The 24,157-nt window shown below is 55.0% G+C and overlaps 1 protein-coding gene across 6 annotated transcripts in view; it reads right to left on the bottom strand.

Moving 5' to 3' along the window:
• Positions 1–7,868: 7,868 nt before the first annotated feature.
• The window catches only part of MYT1L (myelin transcription factor 1 like), a 136,160-nt gene continuing 119,871 nt past the window's right edge, over positions 7,869–24,157 (bottom strand). For 2 of the 6 annotated variants that reach the window (XM_088837762.1, XM_088837763.1), the window contains 4 exons: positions 13,223–13,332; positions 8,921–9,064; positions 8,485–8,619; positions 7,869–7,895 (listed from right to left, as the gene is read on the bottom strand). In XM_088837762.1, the coding sequence (XP_088693888.1) occupies positions 7,869–7,895; positions 8,485–8,619; positions 8,921–9,064; positions 13,223–13,332 (416 nt within the window). Of the gene's footprint in view, positions 7,896–8,478; positions 8,620–8,920; positions 9,065–13,222; positions 13,333–24,157 lie in introns of those variants that run through there. The other 4 variants (XM_088837764.1, XM_088837765.1, XM_088837766.1 and 1 more) reach the window with 3 other exon arrangements.

The raw sequence follows: 24,157 nt of genomic DNA, 5'->3' as shown, positions 1-24,157 counted from the left end.
AGCGCCAAGGAAAAAGCTCGTGTCGCCAGGGCTGCTGCGGGCCTTTACTCAGAACCTGGGAACCCTCACCTTCAGCAGGAGTGAAGGCAAAGCTCTGAATCAAAGTGTCCAGAGTAAGAGTGGAAGCCAGATGGAACCAGCGGGGAGCACGATGGTGACAAGTCCGACCTCCAGCAGAGCCCGAGTCTCCTTCGAAGCTGGTTTTACTACTTTAGATACTGGATGACAAACCTACGAGCGGCAGCGGGAGGATGCAGACTGGAGAGGGTGTGGCGAGGTAGCAGCCGCTCCCTCAGAAAAGCCCCGGGGCCTCCCGGTTGTTAGCATTGCCCCTCCTTTTCTGACTCTGCTGCTGCTGCTGAGTCGCTTCAGTTGTGTCCGACTCTGTGCGACCCCATAGACGGCACTCTTGAGGATTAAACCGCCCTCTCCAGCTTGGGCAAGAATTGCTCTGTGAGCTTGGTTCTTGCTTTTCCGTTCTTTGGCCACTGAATAAAGCCTGTGCTGTGTTGATCTCGACTTTGGTTTTGGCTGCTCTAGCCTGAATGGAAAAGGAACATCTCTTGCCAAGGCAGGGAGCTGCAGCCTGGCTGGGGCCCGAGCAGGGTCCCCACAAATCAATTCAGTAGCACGTGGCAGACCCCGGCCCAAAGCAGGACCAGACTGTGGGAGACGCAGCCTCAGGTGGGTGGGGAGGAGCTAAGACACCGAGCCCATCCATGGATCAAGGATGAGACAGGCCGAGATTCAGATCCAGACTCAGGAGACATGCTCTCATTCTGGAAAGTGAAAGGGATTCTCCCCCTTGTTCTGCAGGAAAGAAAGAATTCAAAAATGTGCCCATGAGCTAATCTTTCGAGTTTTTTTTATCAGATAAGCCAAAAGTATTTAAGAACATTTTCAAATCAACACTTCACTGGATTCCCAGAAATACTTCTGGCAGTACAGCAAATGATAAGACGTGATTCCCAGCGCAAGTGAACTGCAGAATTCCAGCTCCTCTAGCCCTGGAGACGCAAGGAGGGAGCAGGAAGTCTGGTTGCTTCCAGTTGACCCGCAGGCGAGGAAGGGAGCTTTCAGGGAGACCCGTGGCAGTCTGCACCGGCAGGTAAGGGGGCAGTGACACCTGTGAGTATCGATGTGAAATGAAACTCATGTCCTGTGACGAGACAAGGGAAAATTAAGCATGAAAAGTCTTCTCTGCCCACTGGCCTCCTCTCCTGCGTTAGGCATCCCCTGGACCACCGCATCGGCAGGAATATCCACTCAGCTCAGGAGCAGCCTTCTGCCAGAAGCAGCAAGACAACTCTTTATCGACAGCACTTGTTGGTAATCTCAGAAGAGGTCACGTGAACCACTCCAGTGATAACGTTTGCATCTGACTATGTACTGTTGCTTTGATGTTCAGCACTGCACCTCAAAAATTGTGCGTAACTGTGCCTTGATTTCTGGTGGGTGGACCAGCTCTCAGGGCTTTCCGAGATGCTCTTCAGGTCATAATCCTTGAATCTGGCTCAAATAAAGTTTTCCATTTTTTTCTTAGATCGACTGATTAATTGTTCATCAACTTTAACTTATTATTTTCTAGATCCTTCAAGATTGCTGGGAGAAATATCAATAATCTCAGATATGCTGATGACACTACCCTTATGGCAGAAAGTGAAGAGGAACTCAAAAGCCTCTTGATGAAAGTGAAAGAGGAGAGTGAAAAGGTTGGCTTGAAGCTCAACATTCAGAAAACAAAGATCATGGCATCTGGTCCCATCACTTCATGGGAAATAGATGGAAAAACAGTGGAAACAGTGTCAGACTTTATTTTTTTGGGCTCCAGAATCACTGCAGATGCTGATTGCAGCCATGAAATTAAAAGACGCTTACTCCTTGGAAGGAAAGTTATGATCAACCTTGATAATATATTAAAAAGCAGAGACATTACTTTGCCAACCAAGGTCCGTCTAGTCAAGGCTATGGTTTTTCCCGTGGTCATGTATGGATGTGAGAGTTGGACTGTTAAGAAAGCTGATCGCCGAAGAATTGATGCTTTTGAACTGTGGTGTTGGAGAAGACTCTTGAGAGTCCCTTGGACTGCAAGGAGATCCAATCAGTCCATTCTAAGGGAGATTGATCCTGGGTGTTCATTGGAAGGACTGATGCTAACGTTGAAACTCCAATACTTTGGCCACCTCATGCGACGAGTTGACTCACTGGAAAAGACTCTGATGCTGGGAAAGGTTGGGGGCGGGAGGAGAAGGGGACGACCGAGAATGAGATGGCTGGATGGAATCACCGACTCTGTGGACATGAGTTTGAGTGAACTCCGGGAGTTGGTGATGGACAGGGAAGCCTGGCGTGCTGTGATTCATGGGGTCGCGGAGAGTCGGACACGACTGAGTGACTGAACTGAACTGAACTCAGATAATCTATTGCCTTCATGCTCCTTTATAATCAAGAACCTACTTCTGTTAAACTGAAGAAAAAAAAATCAACTGGATTGTCATTTATCCCAAATCTCCCATGTCCAAGCTCAACTCAAAAATTTTTCCTTACTCAAAAAGCCATTTTGAGGCAACTTAAGGAGTATTTATATTACATAGGAAGAAAAAGCAAATGTAGATAAGGAAAAGAAAAGAAGTCAGAAGAAAATTAAGAACTGAGGCTGAGATCAGAGTCTGGAGATGACTCTAAAGATAAAGAGGAGATCAGATCTCAGAAATTGGCCGGACATGAGCCAGGGCTCCTTGCGACCAGTTGAGAGGCCCTGGCACAGGATGCTGTGTTGGACATGAAAAAGGAGCCCCCAAGAGCTGGGATGTGCTGGCTTCCTATCAGGCAGGTCTGCCTTATCTGCCCTGATTCTGGTGGGGGTTGATCTTCATGTTTTTTTTACATTCCGTTCAGCTTCTTCAGTGACCAATAACTTTTGGGACATTTTGGTGAAAGTCGCTCAGTCGTGTCTGACTCTTTGTGATCCCATGAATTATACGGTCCACGGAATTCTCCAGGCCAGAATACTGCAGTGGGTACCTTTCCCTTCTCCGGGGGATCTTCCCAACCCAGGGATCAAACCCAGGTCTCCCGCATTGCAGGCGGATTCTTTACCAGCTGAGCCACCAGGGAAGCCCAGCAATACTGGAGTGGGGAACCTTTCCCGTCTCCAGCAGATCTTCCTGACCCAGGTAGTGGGAGGAAGGGGCAAACTCCCAGTTACAGGGTGAGTGGGTGCTGGGATGACCACAGAGCCGGGAGCAGAGCTCAAGCTGCTGTAAGGCCTGAGGACCACGGGTCCCCCGAGCCCTCGTCTCAGAGGAAAGAGACTGCTGCTCCCTTCTGGCGCTCCCTCTGTGCTGTGCCCGTCTGTGAGGGGACGAATGCTGAGCGTGGTCAGTTCACATGCTGGTGTCCCGTCGCCACACTGCACACCTCACACGGACACAGCGGCGTGTGTCCATTACATCCCAGTAGAACTGGGGTGGGAGGGACGAGCCACACAGAAGGAAACACGCTCCTCATCTGATCCCTCGGAGAGAATTTGTGTGATGGTTTTTGTGAAGAAACTTCTAGATCTAAAGCTGTGCAAACATAAAAGAAGAAAGGACAGAGAATCCCGTTTGTTTTCCTCGATGTTCCTTTTAACTTGCTTCAGGCCCGGGGCTCCCCCGTGTTGCCCTGCTGCTCTGAAAGGTCCACAGTGCCAGAGCTGAGCACGGAGGGAGTGGACCGTCCCAGGACTCTGATGGCACCGGGCCTCCTGCCACAGAGAGAGCCCCAGGGACCAGGCCCCAGGAAGCCAAGAGGCTCCTGCTCACTAAGGGCTTCTGCTCCTGGAGACAGGTCCCAGGGGAGGGACATCCCCCCTTCCTTCCTGGTGACAGGGCCCCCGGGAGGAGATGGGAGGCTGCTCTGGGCTCCAGAGGGGAGCATCCACAGAGCATCCGCACCATCTAGGCCTCCTCACTGCCCGGGACAGAGGGCACGTGGTGCGGAGTGTGGGGTGACCCGGGGGCACGTGGTGAGGAGTGTGGGGTGACCCGGGGGCACGTGGTGCGGAGTGTGGGGTGACCCGGGGGGCAGGTGGTGTGTGTGGGGTCACCCAGGGGCACGTGGTGAGGAGTGTGGGGTCACCTGGGGGCACGTGGTGAGTGTGGGTTGACCCGGGGGCACGTGGTGAGGAGTGTGGCGTCACCCGGGGGGCACGTGGTACGGAGTGTGGGGTGACCCGGGGGCACGTGGTGCGGAGTGTGGGGTAACCCGGGGGGCAGGTGGTGTGTGTGGGGTCACCTGGGGGCACGTGGTGAGGAGTGTGGGGTCACCCGGGGGCACGTGGTGAGTGTAGGTTGACCTAGGGGCACGTGGTGAGGAGTGTGGGGTGACTTGGGGGGCAGGTGGTGAGTATGGGCTCACCCGGGGGGCACATGCTGCGGAGTGTGGGGTAACCCAGAGCCTCTTCTCCCAAACACCCTGCAATCCTCTCTCTGGCTTTTTACTTTCTGAAAAATTGCTCTGTGGTCTGGAGTGAGAAAAGTGTGGTCACAGCCTGCCCTGTTGGTACGTGCCTGGCAAGATCCATCAGGAGGGTGGTTTCAGACCAGAGGCCTGGGAGCTGTGTGGGCTGCTCCCCGGCACCCCATTCTCACTGGAGCGACCCTGGCTTCTGAGCCGCCCCCCCCCGCCTCCACTTCGGCTTCCCAGGGGCCAGTGGTTCCCCAGCTTTGGTTTGCTGCCTGGGGCTGAGGGGGCGAGCAGGACAGACTGCCCGTCTCCCCAGGCTCGGGGTCTGGCAGGACCACTGGAGCCACTAACGCGCGTCGACTTGACCCCGCGCTTGTCGCCTCTCAGCTGCCTCTTAACCTGTTCGTCGTTTTGCTTTCTGTCCTGCTCACTTTATCACAAGCATCGTGTCCGTGGGGACTTGTGACTGTCTTCTTTGGTAGCACCAGAATGCTCCATAACGCGCCTTTATCTCGTCTGCTCCAACCTCCCTCTGCACTCGGACTTTGGGGGTTGGTTTCACTCATTTCACTGCGTGGTCAGTTGTTTCGGTATTTTAGGAGGGACATCTGGAATTACGGGGTCAAGGATTTTGTACGATTTCTGACCTTCCTGCTAAACTTTCCGCGTCACGTTTGCACTGCTTCTCAGGGCAGGATGCTTTCTACCATCAAGCTGAACCATTTCAGTCACGATAGCAGCTCCTCGGTGTCCTGCCATCTGCTGAACTTTCGTGATCCTGAAGACATGCCCTTTCGCAGAGGTGCACCCTATGGTCTGAAGACACGGGGCGGCGGAACCCTAAATTCCCCCCCAGGACCCCAAGCTCCATCCACCCTGGTGCAGCTGACCCAGCGCCAGGTGTAAAGCACCAGCAGCGCCTGCTGGAAGACGGGCTCAGAGGGCGTGGAGTCTCAGAGCACGAGGTGCTGCTGGGACTCCGGGAAGGCCGGGGAGCCACTTGGCGCCGAGGGGCGAGGGGTGGCCCTGTGGCAGCTGGGAGAGCTGTGAGCCTCTGCACCCCAGGCCCAGGGAGGTCTGTGATGGCTGGCACCAGTCCCGGGCTGAACCTTGGGACGCGGATGCATGCTGTGTGATGACCGTGTCCGTTGGGAGGGGCGTCTGCATCTGTGAGGATGTCCCTGCTCTGGGGGGATACCCGCATCGGACGTGACCTCAGGAGGAAACAGTAGGGGTGACGGCAGGAGGTGTCATGGTGGCTTCTGGACAAGCTCAGGGGCAGCATCTCCAGAACCAGTCCTGTGCTCACGGACCTCGGGGCGGATGGGTCAGCCTGCAGCAACGTCGCCACAGAAGTGGCCGTGGCTGGGGAGAAACGCCTCCCGCCCCAGACCCCACGCGCTTCCAGACTCAGTGAAGATGCAAACGCAGCTAGAGACCCTTCGTGCTACAAATGTGGTAACACCTTTTTTATTTAGAGTAAGATGTAACATCCAGCATGACAAAATTTGTACAAAGTTCACAATTTAAAAATGAATATCACTGCAACTTGTGATTCCACACATTTATAGCAAAATTAAAGTGTCAACAAACCCATGCCGTGTAGTACAAAAATAAATCAAACTTCAGTTCCACAGAGAGCACGATAAATATTTATACAAAATTCTGTCTTAATAAATGATTACTTAAATTAACTTAGAAATGAATATGAACAATAAGTTATAATAAATAAACTCTGATGACTCACAATAATTCCATATGAAAGGTCAGCATTCTAATATGTGACACTTTTGTGATCCCTATATAATAGTCACAGATAACTTTGATTTGATATTATGTACCAACGTCAGATGAGCAGCAGATTTGTGCTTAAAACCCCTTTCCATTGTACCTAGGTGAGAACAATTAGAATCCCAAACTGATACTATCTATTACGCTACGAAAAGCATCACTATAATTGGCAGAGAAGCTGCAGACAAGGACGGGGGCGGGGAGATGCATGTGCCGATATGAACAGCGGGGGCCCGCGAGGAGGCCGGGGCCCCGGACGGGATATGTGGCCGCAGGTGGCGAGGCGCACCTGGCTTCAGCTCTCAAAAAGGCAATTCTGAGCAGGGCAGCTACAACGAATCACGCAACAGAAAGAGGGCCCCGCAGGGAAGGCGCTGCGGCGCCCGAGTCATTACACAATCTTCTCCCAGCTAATTATTAAAGTCCTCCTGGAAAACTGTAAGCGTTTGTACAGTAAGCAGTATAAAGTGCCGCTGGGAGGTACATGTATTTATACATATATATATACCGAGGTTGAGTATTGTATCAGAGTGTTTGCGGTGAGGTCCCTGTAATCTCCCATAGCATCGTCAGGTCAGCGGGGAGGCCTCCTCAGATTCCTCCAGGGTCAGAGTCGCGAGGCTCCTGACACGGGAATTGCACGCCTCCGTACGGACACATAGGACAAGGTAAGTGCAAACAGTCAGCTGGCACATTGTGGGGACGATGACCCTGTAAGTCCTGTTCTGCTAAAAATATTTTTTTTTAATTTTTACAAAACCCATCTTTTTTTTTCATAACAAAATTTTAAAGTACTTTTGTACTTCCTGCATAACATCAAGACATGGAAGGAAGAATGCTATCACATGTAAATCAAGTCAACAGCAATCGAAAACACGACAGGTCGTCCCGGGACGCGTGAGGAGAGGGGAGCGCGGCGGTGGAAAGCGGTCTTAGGCATCGCGGAGTGCAGTCGTCGGGGGACAGTCAGTCTCCAGGGTGGAAACGAGTCTGAGATGATCTAGTGTAAAGCAAAAAAGTGCTGAAGGGCAGTTAGTTACTCCCACCATCTGATGGCGTTCGTTCCTAGGGAAGGTCAGCGCGGGCGCACAGGCCACGCGAACGTCCTGGGGTCCGCGGGCCGCCGGCTGGCGGGGCGCACGAGCAGGACGCGGGCTTCCTGAGGCCAGCGCTGGGCAGGGGCGCCTGGCTGAGCCGCTGTCCCGCTCAGGTCCGCCTTTAGCCCCCACCGTGAGCTCACGACAGCGACAACTGGAATGGTAACTGGATAAGGTGGAAGGGGAAAGAAAGTCTCAAAGGATCTTTGAGCGCAAAGGAAAACACACGGATTCTGTTGGGTAACAGGCGGTTCAGAGGGCGAGGAGCCCTCGGGGAGGGAGGAGAAGGTCGCTCCAAGGCCCCGAGAGGAGGAGGAGTCTTCGGTCGTCCACCTCCGCTCTGCCCTGTCTGAGCTGAAGGTCCCACCGTCACACCATGTAACTCTCAGGAGTTAATTTAAAAGTGCTGTTTAAGCTGCTTTGAATCTTCTGCCAAGTTTCCATGGCTTGATGTTGTCTTACAATAAATTACTTATCTCATTTCTTACAGTTAATCCATATGCCATTTCCTTGGAATGCAAAAAACCTCATTTATTGCCCCCACCATACACCATCCTCCTAAAACAAACAAACAAAAAAATCACATAATATTTCCAAGCATTGTTCAAAAATAAAGCATTTTTTTTGCAACCAATTCTTGCTATGAAACAATATGCACACAAAATGTATTTCTTAAATTCCGTAAGATCCTCCAACATGAGGCAAAACGGTAACATCTAAACAGTGGCTGCGGGGCCACCGAGTGATCATTCAGAGCTGTTTGTGTGTGTGTGTGTCCATTTCAGTTCAAAATACTAAACATTTAATCACTAAAGCATTAAAAAGAATGTACACTCTATTTTGATCGGCTTACCTCTTCAGAAATATATATACCCCCAAATGTGCATACATTAGCAGCTATAAACATTACATGGCATGTCACACTATGTCAGCTTATATGAAAATGTACAAAAATGTGAATGTATTCCAAAACTATTCTGCAGGTACTATCTTTAAAGCAAGACATAAAATCATTATGAAGTCTTGTAAGCATAACACTGTTTCAAACAGAAATAAATATATAACACTTTCTGGTAAATTACAGCAGCAAAGAACAAGAGGCATCGTTTTTTAAGCAAGATTCCACCACTACAGCAGCTGTTCAGACCTGAATTCCTCTCACAGCCTGCTTTATATTTTCCAGTAGAGCTTTATTTTCTGGGCTCTGATAACGGTCTTGATTTGTATACATGTCCGTCAAAGTAGTCACGTATGCATCAAAATTTTGTTCATTGATTGGATCCTACGAGATATTAAATAGTAGTTCATATGCAACTTTTATTTTCTTAATAGGATATTCACATCAGCATAAAATAGTATCCCAGCCTAACGCCACTGTTCTTATCTTACTTAAAAGGCCTTTCAGAGCAACTTAACCTTAGGGGATTTACCGATCAGCCCCACCAGAGCAGTTAACGTTACGGTTTGGGGGAGGTAACCGCAAGCATCCGAGGTCTGAGAGCCACAAGGACAGAAACGACAGACAGCTACGCTAGATGAGCACTGCGCGGCCCGGGGGCCTCCGCCCGGCGCCGGCCACTTACCATGTGCGGCAGCTGGATGTTGGCGAGGCTGTGGATCAGGGACTGGCTGAGGTTGGCGAGCTCGTGCAGGAGCGACTCGTTCTGCTGCTCGATCACCTTGTTCTCCTCCTCGATGGTCTTGAGGCTGGACTCCATGGTGGTGATCTGAAACGCATAGACCGCGCCACATGTAACAGGAGCCGCCCCCAGCGAGAGGCCTCGGGGGCCCCGCAGGGGCGCAGCCTCCTCGCTCCAATCCAGAGGTTTCCGTGCGAAGGGCTGGACGCTGAAGGGGTCACTTGGTGTGCTTTGAGTCCTCACACTCAAGCACTTGGCAACCGGACCCTAACAGCTGGTCTCTCTGAAAAGGAATCAGTGCATTAAGGCGGGCTGGGCTCCCAGGTTGTCTCAGCTTCCACGCAATTTTTAAAAAGTTCTTCTTGTCACTGTGCACAAATGATCATGTGAGGACTGGCCTTGTACCACCCAGGCCTTTCTGCTGGCCTGACGGGATGATCTATCTGGATTAGTATTTTAGGATGTGGGGCTAACACATCTTCTTCTTAGGCTGAATCTAATACTGCACAGAGAAGTTTTGAAATATTGGTTTATTTGTCAGTCACTATCCTCTCCAGAAAAAACATCTACTTCTGCTTTATTGACTACGCCAAAGACTTTGACTGTGAGGATCACAACAAACTGGAAAATTCCTCAAGAGATGGGAATACCAGGCCACCTGACCTGCCTCCTGAGAAATCTGTACACAGGTCAAGAAGCAATAGTTAGAACCAGACATGGAACAACAGACTACTTCCAAATTGGGAAAGGAGTTTGGCAAGGCTGTATACTGTCACCCTGTTTATTTAACTTATACGCAGAGCACATTATCAGAAATGCTGGGCTGGATGAAGCACAAGTTGGAATCAAGATTGCCGGGAGAAATATCAAGAACCTCAGATATGCAGATAACACCACCCTTATGGCAGAAAGCAAAGAGGAACTAAAAAGCCTCTTGATGAAAGTGAAAGAGGAGAGTGAAAAAGCTGTCTTAAAACTCAACATTCAAAAAACTAAGATCATGGCATCTGGTCCCATCACTTCATGGCAAACAGATAGGGAAACAGTGGAAACAGTGACAGACTATTTCCTTGGGCGCCAAAATCACTGCAGATGGTGACTACAGCAATGAAATTAAAAGATACTTGCTTCTTGGAAGAAAAGCTATGACCAACCTAGACAGTATATTAAAAAGCAAAGACATTACTTTGCCAACAAAGGCCTGTCTAGTCAAGGCTATGGTTTTTCCAATGGCCATGTATGGATATAAGAGTTGGACTATAAAGAAAGCTGATCGCCAAAGAATTGATGCCTTTGAACTGTGGTGTTGGAGAAGGCTCTTGAGAGTCCCTTGGACTGCAAAGAGATCCAACCAGTCCATTCTAAGGGAAATCAGTCTTGAATATTCATTGGAAGGACTGATGCTAAAGCTGAAGCTCCAGTACTTTGGCCACCTGATGTGAAGAACTGACTCATTGGAAAAGACCCTGATGCTGGGAAAGATTGAAGGTGGGAGGAGAAGGGGATGACAGAGGATGAGATGGTTGGATGGCATCACGGACTCAATGGACATGAGTTTGAGCAAGCTCTGGGAGTTGGTGATGGACAGGGAGGCCTGGTGTGCTGCAGTCCATGGGGTCACAAAGAGTCGGACATGACTGAGTGACTGAACTGATCCTCTCTGTAGTCATGAGGCAGGGTCCCTAGTGGCCTGTATGGTGTCACTGCCTCCCTACCTCAGAGAAGGGTCTGGCATGGTTTCCTGACTGTTCTCCCTTCCTCTAATCTCCCAGAGAGAATGTAACCATTGCTGTGGAGCCTCCTGGCCTCTGCCTGCCACCAGACAACCAGCCCTCACTTACTGCACAGCAGGCTGGAGAGCTGCCCGCTCTGCGAAGGTTGGAGGGACCCAGCGATGGAACCAAACAGGGCACTCCTGGAAGCCACAGTGTGTGTGCTGGGCTCCGTGGGTCCCCAGGCTGGCCTCAGAGGGGATGCGTGTAAACAGGACTGTCTGCCATACGCCAAGCTCACAGCCTGGCGCCTCCAAACGGCAACCACCGACTGCCGTGAATTACCCGAATCTCTGCTCATCAGCTCTAAACTCTGATTTCTCAGGTAGGGTGTCCCGGCTCACATCCAAAGATCCCAAGCAGTTGGGGTCTGAGGGAGCCCCTGGCTTCAGCTTTCCCACGTTCGCCAGGTGAAATCTGGCTCTTTGTGGATTCAGGACCAACAACACTTGTCAGTAGGCACGTCTCTAGGTGAGAGTGTTTCCCGTGGAAGGACGCTCGTTTTCCTGGGCTTCTGACCCAGCAGGGTTCAGAGGAAAAGCTAGCACCCCAGGAACCACTCGGAGTGAGGCACAGGTGGAACAGGGGCGTGCTGCCAGGGCGTCAGCGTCCCCCGCGGCTGGCTCCTCGGGGTGGAGGGGCTGACCGCGCTCCTGTGGGGCTCCCAGGAGGGCAGAGCCAGCACCTTCCTCACAAGCCCACCCCGAGGCAGCCATGGGTACTGGGCGTCTGGCATCATCCAGTCCAGGAGAGGCCAAGGCTGGCTTTGATGGAGGAATGGCCCGGCCCTCCGTCCGGGGCACCCAGGGCTCGGGGAGGGCTGGAGGCAGCCTGTTCTGTGGGTCAGGAGCCCCGTGCTGTCAACTCAAGGTCCTCAGCCTGGGGAGGGTGGCGGGGCAGGCCCCCCTGCTATTGGGCGCATCCTCGTCTATGTGTGTGACGAGTAACAGGCTTCCTGCAGCGGAGGGACGAGGCCCCGAGGACTGTGCGTGCGTGCGTACACGACCTCTAGCCTGGGCTCAGGATAGAGCTAAGATGTGTAAGAGAGATACACAGAGCTAAGCAATCACTGATTTGATGAAATAAAAGGTATACATAATTCTACACTTGAAAAAAAATTTTTTTTTTGGCCAAGCCACAAAGCTTTAGGGCTTGTAGTTCCCTGACCGGGGACTGAACCTGTGCCCCTTGCCTTGGAAATGCCGAGTCCTAGCACTAGACCACCAGGAAGCACCCGTCCTGAGTACCTCTGAGGGAGAGACCACTGAGCTCTTCTGAGCTCGGGACCCAGGACCCTGCAGGGATCCTGGTCTTCCGCAGCCTCTACAGGAGTAAGATGCGGGTCAGACTGACATTCATGCCTTTGAAGCAGCAGAACCAGAGCCTGCTTTTGCACGCTCTGGGTTCCAGCTTGGGGGTGGGGGTGGTAGGCGCCATGACCTTTGCCTCATAACCATCACTGGGTGTCCAGTGTGGTCAGGGGTCCCGCTGAGCTCTGCCTTCACCTCTGGTCACAACACAGCAGTGAGACCCTCTCCCTCTCTGGGTGTCACTGGCGCCATGGGGGCAGCGGGGGAGGGGGGCACCAGAAAGCCAGGTGCTAGGGTCTCCAACCTTCCCACCTTGGAAAGGCTGTGTCCCCGGGGGGCGAGGACCAGCAGCAGCCTGTCCCTGGATGCCTGAGCCCATAGGGAGGGTCCCAGAAAGGCTGTGAGCATCCCGGAGGGGACGGCTGGCGAGGGGGGATATGACCACAGGGATGGGGGTCCAAGCAGGACGGGGCCCAGTGTCACCTGTGACCACATCGGGGGGGATGGCTGGGGAGGAGGGATCTGACCATGGGGAGGGGTGCCCAAGCAGGACGGGGCCCAGTGTCACCTGTGACCACACCAGGAGGGGTCCTGCCCTGGAGCCTTCGGAGGCACAGCCCTGTGGGCAGCTAAGCCGGGCGCCCTGGACCTGCAGCTCTGCAGCCTTGGCTCAGCCGTTGCAGGCCACATGCACAGTCTGATGTGCGCAAGTCCTGCGTGGCCGCTGCGGGCATGTGGGCTCAGGACAAGGCACCTGGGCTCAGGCCTCCAGCAGGGGCTCAGTAGAGACCGGACCTGGCCCGCCCAGCAACCTCACAGGGAGTCTGCATGGACACAGGCAGGCCCGGAGCCCAGGGACGGGCTTGGTGTTCCCTGAGGGGACGGGGGCCCAGCCTTGGCCTCCGGGGGACAAGCTCTCCCCCTGCAGGGGCAGGAGACCCTCAGGACCCGCCGCTGGGAACCGCGCTTCACTGAAACTCCGACACGAGTGAGCACTAGTCCGTCAGGGGCCCCGCGGTGACAGCAAATTTTGCCACTGGAATCACCTCGATAGAAGACCAAGAAAAGGGTGAAACAGTGAAGGGAAGACCCGGCGAAGACCAGGGAGACACGCCCCTGGGGGCCTGGAGGCTCCGGGGCCGCGAGACTGGGGCCGCAGAGACTGTTACCTGAGTTCTGAGCTTGATCATGTCAGCCTCCATCTGCGAGTTGGACTCATTCAGCTCCTTGATCTCCTCGTCCAGCTGCTTGATTTCCTCGTCATTCTCTATGCCTGCGGGGACGGGAGGGTCAGAGACACCGGGCCCGGGGCCACTGTGGGGAGGACGGGGGCTCCGTCACTCCTCAGACGGGGAGCCAGTTTGCTAGGAAAACAGACTCTTAATGAAAATGAAACGGTGCCATCCTCACAATGATGGCACCTACAAACAGGAGAATCAGCTGGGGGTCATGGACCCTCACAAACGCAAAGGTTTTGTCTTCAGCGAAACCTGAGTCAGTTCACCAGAGCCTGCGAGTGTGCCCCTCTGAATCCAACGGTCACCCCGAGTCCTGGGCGTGGGTGTCCCTGGCTCCGGCCGCGACCTGTCTGCTCTGCGTGCGGTCTGCCTCTCTGTCCCCCAAACCCATTTCTCCCCCCATTCTCAGAAGGAGCCAGGCAGCTGATGTATCTGAAAAGAAGACAGCAGGGTGCAAGCCCCCCGAGCTGAGGTTCTGCAGAAGAGAACTCATCACACACACACACACACATACACACACACACATACATACACACAGACACACACATACATACACACACACAGACACACACACACACACAGACACACACACACATACACACACACAGACACACACACACACATACACACAGACACACACACACACACACAGACACACACACACATACACACACACAGACACACACACACAGACACACACACACACACAGACACACACACACACAGACACACACACACACAGACACACAGACACACACACATACACAGACACACACACATAGACACACACACATAGACACACATACACAGACACACACACACAGACACACACACACATACACACATACACACACACAGACACACACACACACAGACACATACAGACACACACACACACAGACACACACACACAGACACACACACACAGACACATACACACACACACAGACACACACACAGACACACATACACACACACAGACACACACACACAGACACACACACACATACACACACACAGACACACACACACACACACAGACACACACACACACACACACACAAGCCCTGACTTGCCGGGTGCTGAGCAGGCGCTCTTGTGGGAGGCGCAGGGACTGGGTCCAGGTAGTGGTCCCAGAAGCTCCCGAAATACCACCCGTGACTGGTGGGCACACCCCTCATCTGAAGGGCCAGCTTGTGGGGCTTTGTGGGGCTGAGTTCCGGGGGGCCAGGAGGGCACTGTGGGCACCAGCTCCTGAGGGGGCCCGGGTGAGCTGCAGGGAGGAATGTCGGGGTGTCTAGGGGCACGTTAGAGGCCAGCTCTCCCAGCTGGCTGCTGCTGCGAGGCCTTGCCAGGGTCAGAAAGACTCTGGCCCTCGCAGTGCTTGCCCTGGACACCTGTGGTTGAGAGTACCCAGGGGAAGAGCAGAAATCCTGCAGGTTCAGGTGCAGGACGGCCACTCCCGTCACTTGCCTGGCAACTGGGGGAGCCTGGGGGCTGCTGCCCAGCTTTGCAGAGAGAGGGGTCCAGTCTGCCCCAGACGGAGGGCCTCTGACAACCCAGAAATCCTGCACCGGCACCAGCGCCCAGGCATTGAGAAGACGGAGGGAAGAGTGAGTGGGGGTTCGGGTCTTCACTGCTGTTTGTAGTGAAATGAAGGGAAAAAAGACTCAGGAGAGTAAACCATCCTCCTGTAGAGAAGCCCATTTCTCCCAGGACGTTACATTTCCCTGTGAACGCAACTGGGACGGAAGCGTCATTGGGCTCAGCTTGATTTCCCTTTAATTATCCTTCCTTCCGAACTGTTTCTCCCATGGATCTGTCTCAGATGGGAAAGGCAGCCTCACGGGCGAGGTGGTCTCGAGCGCCCCCTCCCTTGGCCACGCTCCCACCGTCACCTGGAGGACCCTGTGTCTGTGACCCTGATCAGCCCCTTAGGTCCACAGAGCGCTTCTCTGCAGCCTCTTACAGGGTCCAGAGGATCAGCAACGAAATCTGGCTTTTTACCAAACGCTCCTGAAAAGCAACCCAAGGATACAATAGACGACACTGCCGTTAACGAAACGAGGTCTACCCTTTCTCAGTGGTGGACCGCTATTTCCCCCACTGTATCTGTGACCAGGCCTTTATGGAAATCCCTCAAAACTCGGAGCTGGACCAACTGAGTTAGTGTATACAAAACCAACCACTTGGGAGGTCTCCATCAAGGCGGTGGCCAGTGTTATTATTCTTCTGCAGTTGAAGTTCAGGTACAGCTCAAGGTAAGAATGCATAAACCCAATTAAGATAAGTGCATAAAAACCCTGATTTGTAAAGCAACTAAATCGAGTTAATTTACCATGTAATGAGGATTTGCCACAGCGTTCCTTTAAGTTTCTTAAAGGGCTTCCCTTGTGTCTCAAGTGGTAAAGAACCCTCCTGCAATGCAAGAGACCATGGTTCGATCCCTGGGTCAGGAAGATCCCCTGGAGAAGGGAATGGCAACCCACTCCAGTGTTCTTGCCTGGAGAATTCCATGGACAGAGGAGCCTGGTTGGCTACAGTCTATGGGGTTGAAAAGGGTTAGACACAAGTAAGCGACTAACAGTTTCACTTCCTCTAAGTTCCTACCCATCCAGGCGCAGTGAGTACATCTCGTGTGAAACCTGTGGAAATGTCACAACCCCTCCTGGATCTTTGGGCTGTGAGGGTCAGATTTGCTCAGTGAGTTTCTGTTCAGATTTCTGGACAAGCTCTCCAGGTTGTGTTTCTTGTTTTTTAGGTCTGGATAATTTAAAGTCTTCTCTTCTTCAGGTGTGCTTTGCATCTTCTGCTGAAGACCAGCCGTGTGAAGAGCAGGTTATCATATTTTTCTAAGAAGCACAGAGAATCTGCCTCTATTCTCCAACCCCTGAGGCCCAGCTGCCTTTGAAGATCTCCCGGTCTTCACTGGAATTCAGGCTGTCTAAAGGCACTGTGATAGGTTCTAATGCTGTGCTGCGGGAGTGCTTGCTGTGGGGGGCACGTCTCCCCGAGGCCCCTTAGGTAACAGCTCTGACCCTCTCCATGGTGTAAGGACACACTGCTCAAGGGGATGCGTGGTAAAGACGAGAGCAGTCTTCTCTCACATGGTAAGTAAAACATCTGATTTTTCCTTGCATGTAACACGCGAGTGTCAGTGAGCAGACATGACTGCGTGTCAGGAAGGTTCCTGATGCCAGGGTCAGTACACGAGGCTGGTGGAGCTCGTCCCAGGGAACTGCCCTCTGTGACCCTCAGAGCTGCTTGATCAAGAGACCAGGTTTTGGACAATGCATGATAGGAAGGATGAAAAATGCGCTATGCACCTACGTGCATCCAATCTGAGATTCATGTTTCCCTTGAGTCGTGAGTGTGTGAGTGTGACTGTCAGTGGAACAATCCACTTCGGGGCTGGAAGTCTGAAGGTCACGGCGCTGTTACGAGACCCAGGGAACAGCAGGAAGACTAGCATGCCTCGGGCTTCCACTGAACTTGCCTTGATTGGCTTGTCAGGATGCTCCATCAATGGTACTTCATATACAGAGAACCTGTGAGATACCCCAGCGTGTCAGCACTTTTGTCTTGGGGCTCAGTTCAGTAGCTCAGTCGTGTCCGATTCTTTGAGACCCCATGGACTGCAGCACACCAGGCTTCCCTGTCCTTCACCAATTCCCAGAGTTTACTCAAACTCATGTCCATTGATTCGGTGATGCCATCCAACCATCTCATCCTCTGTCACCCCCTTCTCCTCTTGCCTTCAATCTTTCCCAGCACCAGGGTCTTTTCCAGTGAGTCAGTTCTTTGCATCAGGTGGCCAAAGGATTGGAGTTTCAGCTTCAACATCAGTCTTTCCAATGAACACCCAGGACTGATTTCCTTCAGGATGGACTGGTTGGATCTCCTTGTGGTCCAAGGGACTCTCAAGAGTCTTCTCCAACACCACAGTTCAAAAGCATCAATTCTTCGGCGATCAGCTTTCTTCACAGTCCAACTCTCACATCCATACATGACCACTGGAAAATCCATAGTTTGACTAGATGGACCTTTGTCTGCAAAATAATGTCTCTGCTGTCTAGGTTGGTCATAGCTTTTCTTTCAAGAAGCAAGTGTCTTGGAATTTCATGGCTGCAGTCACCATCTGCAGTGATTTTGGAGCCCAAGGAAAGAGTCTTGGCTTTCTTTGATTCTGGCAAAAGGGAACTAGAAGAATTTTAATAAAGTTATGAGATGAGAATGTGGTCTCTCTGGAATATAGATGAAATCTTAGGAGCCTATTTCACTGCTTTGAACTTTCATCAAAGAGCGTCCATCAATTATCATGTTTTGTTTGACTTTCATGGAAAACCAGCATTTTCGCGGGGACAGAGATCACATGACCAGTAGACGTCCTGAAGTCTGGAGGTGTTTCTGAGCTGCCCTGATGAGAGGGTTAGCAGTCTGGGGTTTAAGGACGGCTTTCCAAACACGACAGACCTGGAATCTGAATCCGTATCTGCTAATTACCAGTCCGGTGACGACTACTCTCCTTAATCCCTCAAAACCCCAAATGCTTGCAGACACAGTGGCTCTAAGAAATCAACTGTAGGTCAGATGCTTGACCTTCAGCGAGACTCGCCAAACAAGGGCCAAAGGAAAGCGTCAGATGCCGCTGTCCCAGCAGCCTGCCAGCACCAGGCCTCTGCAGGCACGTCTCTTCTCTGACCGGAAAGTAGCACAAACTGGTTTTGTCCGGCTGAACCGGTCATGGGAGCTAAAAGAATAGCTAAAATAGCTAAAAGGAAAAATATTGCATTGCTCTAGTGCAGTGGGCATCAATACTTTGAATGAAAAAATTAACAAAAGACACACCTCTCCCTCACAAGTCCTAAAATTATCACCTAAAGCTTTTTATTGTGACATTAAACAGTTGTCAAAAATGTATATATTTCTAGAAAATTGTATGTTGCAAAGTATCTTCAATATATTTCCATCAAAGCCTTGGGTCAAGTGTTTAATTTATGAAAAGAATATACTGTGTAAATTAAGTGGCAAATCAGGCTTCATTATCAAAACAATTTGCAGATCAGATCAGCCTTCCAGTGGAGGTCGTCATCACTTTAAATCCAATAAAAACATTAGCCTGGGCCCCCATGACAACCTTCGTACCTCTAATTTTGGTCTAGGAGGTTAGTAGGCGTGTGGATGGGTGGATGGTGGATGGACCGGAGGGCAGGCGGCTGTGTGGAGGCACCGCGGAGCACAGGCTGCCTCCCTGTCTCCTGAAACGCAGCCCTGCTCCCCAAGTCCCCTGCCCTCTGCCTCCCAGGACGCGCCCTCAGGAGCCCAGCATTCAGGCTTCCTGTTCTGGTGAGTCCTTTCCTAGCCGACAGTGGGGACTGGGGGAGGGGGAGGGGCAGGCCCATGACCGGTGGGTTCTCTCTGCCGGACTCCGGAGAGTCAGGGGAAATTTGAGGGTCTGGTAATGAAGTTCCCAAAGCCACCCACAAGGGTGTGACCCCAAGTCACCCTCAGAGCCCAGGTCACCCCTAAGAGCCCCAGGTCACCCCTAAGAGCCCCAGGTCACCCCTCAGAGCCCAGGTCACCCTCAGAACCCAGGTCGCCCCTCAGAGCCCAGGTCACCCCTCAGAGCCCAGGTCACCCCTCAGAGCCCCAGGTCACCCTGAGAGTCCAGGTCACCCTGAGAGCCCAGGTTGCCCCTCAGAGCGCAGATCACCTATGAAAGACCCAGGTGAACCCTCAGAGTCCAGGTCGCCCCTGAGAGTCCAGGTCACCCCTCAGAGCCCCAGGTCACCCCTCAGAGCCCCAGATCACCCCTGAGAGTCCAGGTCACCCTGAGAGCCCAGGTCGCCCCTGAAAGCCCCAGGTCGCCCCTCAGAGCCCAGGTCGCCCCTCAGAGCCCAGGTCACCCTCAGAGCCCAGGTCACCCCTCAGAGGCCCAGGTCACCCCTCAGAGCCCCAGGTCACCCCTCAGAGCCCCAGGTCACCCTCAGAGCCCAGGTCACCCCTCAGAGCGCAGATCACCTATGAAAGACCCAGGTGAACCCTCAGAGCCCAGGTCACCCCTGAGAGCCCAGGTCACCCTCAGAGCCCCAGGTCACCCCTGAGAGCCCAGGTCACCCTGAGAGCCCAGGTCGCCCCTCAGAGTGCAGATCACCTATGAAAGACCCAGGTGAACCCTCAGAGCCCAGGTCACCCCTGAGAGCCCAGGTCACCCCTCAGAGCCCCAGGTCACCCTGAGAGCCCAGGTCACCCCTCAGAGCCCAGGTCGCCCCTCAGAGCCCCAGGTCGCCCCTGAGAGCCCAGGTCGCCCCTGAGAGCCCAGGTCACCCTCAGAGCCCAGGTCACCCTGAGAGCCCAGGTCGCCCCTCAGAGCCCAGGTCGCACCTCAGAGCCCAGGTCGCCCAGGTTGCCCCTGAGAGCACAGATCGCCTCTGAGAGCCCAGGTCACCCCTCGGAGCCCAGGTCGCCCCTCAGAGCCCCAGGTCGCCCCTCAGAGCCCAGGTTGTCCAGGTCACCCCTCAGAGCCCCAGGTCGCCCCTCAGAGCCCAGGTCGCCCCTCAGAGCCCAGGTTGTCCAGGTCGCCCCTCAGAGCCCCAGGTCGCCCCTCAGAGCCCAGGTCACCCCTGAGAGTCCAGGTCACCCCTCAGAGCCCAGGTCGCCCCTCAGAGTCCAGGTTGCCCCTCAGAGCCCCAGGTCGCCCCTTAGAGCTCGGGTCGCCCCTCAGAGACCGGGTTACCCCTCAGAGCCTGGGTCGCCCCTCAGAGCACAGATCACCTATGAAAGACCCAGGTGAACCCTCAGAGCCCAGGTGGCCCCTGAGAGTCCAGGTCGCCCCTCAGAGCCCCAGGTCACCCCTCAGAGCCCCAGGTCACCCCCAAGAGCCCCAGGTCATCCCTCAGAGCCCAGGTCACCCCTCAGAGCCCCAGGTCACCCTGAAAGCCCAGGTCGCACCTCAGAGTGCAGATCACCTATGAAAGACCCAGGTGAACCCTCAGAGCCCAGGTCACCCCTAAGAGCCCAGGTCACCCTCAGAGCCCGGTCACCCCTAAGAGCCCCAGGTCAGCCCTCAGAGCCCCAGGTCACCCCTGAGAGCCCAGGTCACCCTGAGAGCCCAGGTCGCCCCTGAGAGCCCAGGTCGCCCCTCAGAGCCCCAGGTTACCCCTGAGAGCCCAGGTCACCCTGAGAGCCCAGGTCGCCCCTCAGAGCACAGATCACCTATGAAAGACCCAGGTGAACCCTCAGAGCCCAGGTCACCCCTGAGAGCCCAGGTCACCCTCAGAGCCCAGGTCACCCCTCAGAGCCCCAGGTCACCCCTCAGAGCCCCAGGTCACCCCTCAGAGCCCAGGTCACCCTGAGAGCCCAGGTCACCCCTCAGAGCCCAGGTCGCACCTCAGAGCCCCAGGTCGCCCAGGTTGCCCCTGAGAGCGCAGGTCGCCTCTGAGAGCCCAGGTCACCCCTTGGAGCCCAGGTCGCCCCTCAGAGCCCCAGGTCACCCCTCAGAGCCCAGGTTGCCCCTGAGAGTCCAGGTCGCCCCTCAGAGCCCAGGTCGCCCCTGAGAGTCCAGGTCGCCCCTCAGAGCCCAGGTCGCCCCTCAGAGCCTAGGTCGCCCCTGAGAGTCCAGGTCACCCTTCAGAGCCCAGGTCGCCCCTCAGAGTCCAGGTTGCCCCTCAGAGCCCCAGGTCGCCCCTTAGAGCTCGGGTCGCCCCTCAGAGACCGGGTTACCCCTCAGAGCCTGGGTCACCCCTCAGAGTCCAGGTCGCCCCTCAGAGCCCAGGTCGCCCCTCAGAGCCCCAGGTCGCCCCTCAGAGCCCAGGTCACCCCTCAGAGCCCAGGTCGCCCCTCAGAGCCCAGGTTGTCCAGGTCGCCCCTCAGAGCCCCAGGTCGCCCCTCAAAGCCCAGGTCACCCCTCAGAGCCCAGGTCGCCCCTGAGAGTCCAGCTCGCCCCTCAGAGCCCAGGTCGCCCCTCAGAGTCCAGGTTGCCCCTCAGAGCCCAGGTCGCCCCTCAGAGTCCAGGTTGCCCCTCAGAGACCGGGTTACCCCTCAGAGCCTGGGTCACCCCTCAGAGCGCAGATCACCTATGAAAGACCCAGGTGAACCCTCAGAGCCCAGGTCGTCCCTCAGAGCCCAGGGCATGAGAGCCCAGCTTTGAGGCCCCCTCCCGGAGAGGAGAGAGGGCTAGGTCCCCTCAGGCCTACTGGGTGGAGCGGGGCCCTGGCTGGCGGTGAGCTGGCTTTGGTTCCCTCACAGGTCGCTTGCCTTTGCTTCTGCCTTCACCTCTCTGAGTTTCCTTTTCCTTCTAGGCAGTGGAGAACGTCAGGACCCGGGCTCGGGTCGTTGGGGCTATAAATGATTTGGTGCTCAAAATCCCTGGACAGAGCTGCAGGCAGGGGAGGGGCCCTTCCCTCAGCTCAGCACCTGACAAGAGGGGAGCGGGGTGGGGGGCGTTCTTTCATTTCCTTCTCTCCTGATTGTGTGCTCGTTGCTCAGTCGTGTCCGACTCTGTGGCCCCACGGACTGTAGCCCGCCAGGCTCCTCTGTCCATGGGATTCTCCAGGCAGGAATGCTGGAGTGGGTTGCCATTCCCTTCTCCACCTTCTCTCCTGAACGCTTGACCAAAACCAAAAACCAAAACCACACACAAACAGCAGAAAAACCAAAGTCCCAAGGTCCCTGCCTCCTGGCTCCGGGGAGGGAGGCTCACAGGCCTGCAGTGAACGTGTGCGGGGTTCCCAGAGGAGACCCTGATAGCTGTGCAGGGCCCCAGCTGCTCAGAGACAATAGGGGGTCACTCGGGGGACACTCAGAATAATGAAGGTCTTTGGGGGAAGAGGCCAGAGTAGGCTCTTCTCTAAACTTCAGAAAGAAAAAGAGAGAACACTGGATTTTAGAACCGGAAAGAGGCTTCGGGACCTTCAGGCATGCTCCTTCCCATTCTGATAAATGCCTGGAGGAGAAGGCCCGGACTCAGGACCAGAGCTGCCAGCCCGAGTCAGCCCAGGGCTTCAGGCGGGCCTGGCCGCGGTGCTCCAGGACCGTAAGAGGACAGGGCGTCATGGAGAGTGAGTGAACTGGGGCAAGGCGTACCCTCCGGACGCTCCAGAGAAGAGTGAGAGGTGGCCTCTGCCTCACACACCGCGGGGGCCACACCTTCGACTGCGGAGGGCAGGCGTGGCTGACGCGGGCCGTGACCACTGACCCCCAGCCCCCCAGAGAGAGGAGCGAATCTCCCGAGTCCTGCCCTTGGGTCAGACACACAGGGATGAGGCCATCCGCAGAGAGACATGTTCAGCTCTGGGTTCAGTAAGAAATGCCTCTGGTCCAGGCAGAAAATGTGCCCTGACAGGTGTGGAGCGAGGGGACCGTCAGGCCGGGCTCGGCACGGACTGGACTTGGGGAGACCTGGGTTTGACCTGACTCTGGGGCCTCCTCTCCAGGTGACCTGGGCTCCCAGGGTCCTCGTCTGTGGGCAAGAACCTACAGCAGGAAGACACATTCCGAAACCTGGAGTCACGGAGCTGAGCTCAGATGCAGAGATGAGCCGATGGCGACCCCCGAGGGAGACCCCGCTGACCTGGGCTGGGCCTGGAGTCGGGCATCCAGCCAGATGAAGCCGGGGCTCCTGGCCAGTGTGGCGCCTGCCCTTTCTGGTTTCCAGCTGTGCTTGGCCGACACGGAAGGAGGATTCTGAGGGTGAGATGTCCCACAGGGGAGAGACGCCAGCCGGGGCCTCCCCGTGCTCCGGCTGCCCTCCCGGTGGAAGGCTCCTCCTCCAGTTTGCAGACCTGCTCGCACCACTTCTTGCTGGGTCTGCACCGCTCCATCTGTCTGGAGTCAGAAGCTGGCGCGGGCTCACGTCAGTTTGCAGAATTGTTGCTTTAGCTCCCTGCTTGTTTGCAGGTGAGATGTGCTAAACATTTCGGAGAGAGCTCAGTGGATATGGCTTTCCTCGGGGCAATGCGCCCCTTGAGTGAGACGGAATGTTGGTGACCTTGGAGTCTCTAGACCGGCTCCTCAGGTTGGTGGACTGGTCTGAAGGCTCCTGCCCAACTGGTCCTGCGTCTCGAGCCCCCGGCCGCCTTGGACAGACGTGGGGCTCATGGGACCAAGACTGCAGGTGGGGCGTCGTGGCCCTGGCTGCCTTCCTGGAGGGGGTGGGGCCCGTGTTGAGGACTGTTGTCTCTGTGGCCCTCGAGCCGTCCTCAGGACCGAAAACGAGCGTACGGTGAGCGACGGCAGCATCCAGACAGCGGCGAGGGCTCCCCGCCCCAGCAGGCCAGCGCATGGCAGGGCCGGGCCCTGTCTGCCTGGACCCCAGCCCAGGGAGCGGGGGGCGGGGCCAGGCTCCAACCCCTCCCAGTCCTGGGGCCGGACTCCCGTGACGGCGCCCAGTCCTCTAGCCCGGGGCGGCCGCACCTTTGGAGACACGGAGTTAGGGAGGCGCCTCGCCCAGAACCTGGATCCACGACTTTCACAAAAAACCTGCTCAGCCTGAGCCCCGCTCCCCAGCATCCCCCCGAGGTGTCTGGAAGGGGAGGCTCTCAGGGGTCACTTTGCTAACGCCCGATCACAGTTGCGCTGAGTTCTGTTCACCAGTGAGCACAGAACCTCAGCGCCCGGGGACACACACAAACACTGCACCAGTGACCAAGGACTGCCCTTCTCGGGGACACGCGTGGTCACCCCCCTCGAGCCTTGGCGACCATGCTGTGGTTCGCGCGTCCGTCCATGTGTTTGCTGCAAACACGTCCTTGTTTAACGCATGTGCTCATCCATTGACACTGGACTCTCGGCCAGCAGCCCTAAGACGGAGCTGGTCTCATGCTTTCTCCCCAAGGCCTGTCACGGCCTCCTTGTGCCCAG

This window comes from Moschus berezovskii, chromosome 7 (assembly GCF_049115385.1).
Source record: "Moschus berezovskii isolate FMDL1 chromosome 7, NW_MosBer_1.0, whole genome shotgun sequence".
Taxonomy (NCBI): domain Eukaryota; kingdom Metazoa; phylum Chordata; class Mammalia; order Artiodactyla; family Moschidae; genus Moschus; species Moschus berezovskii.
This window is presented reverse-complemented; position numbering and strand designations above follow the sequence as displayed.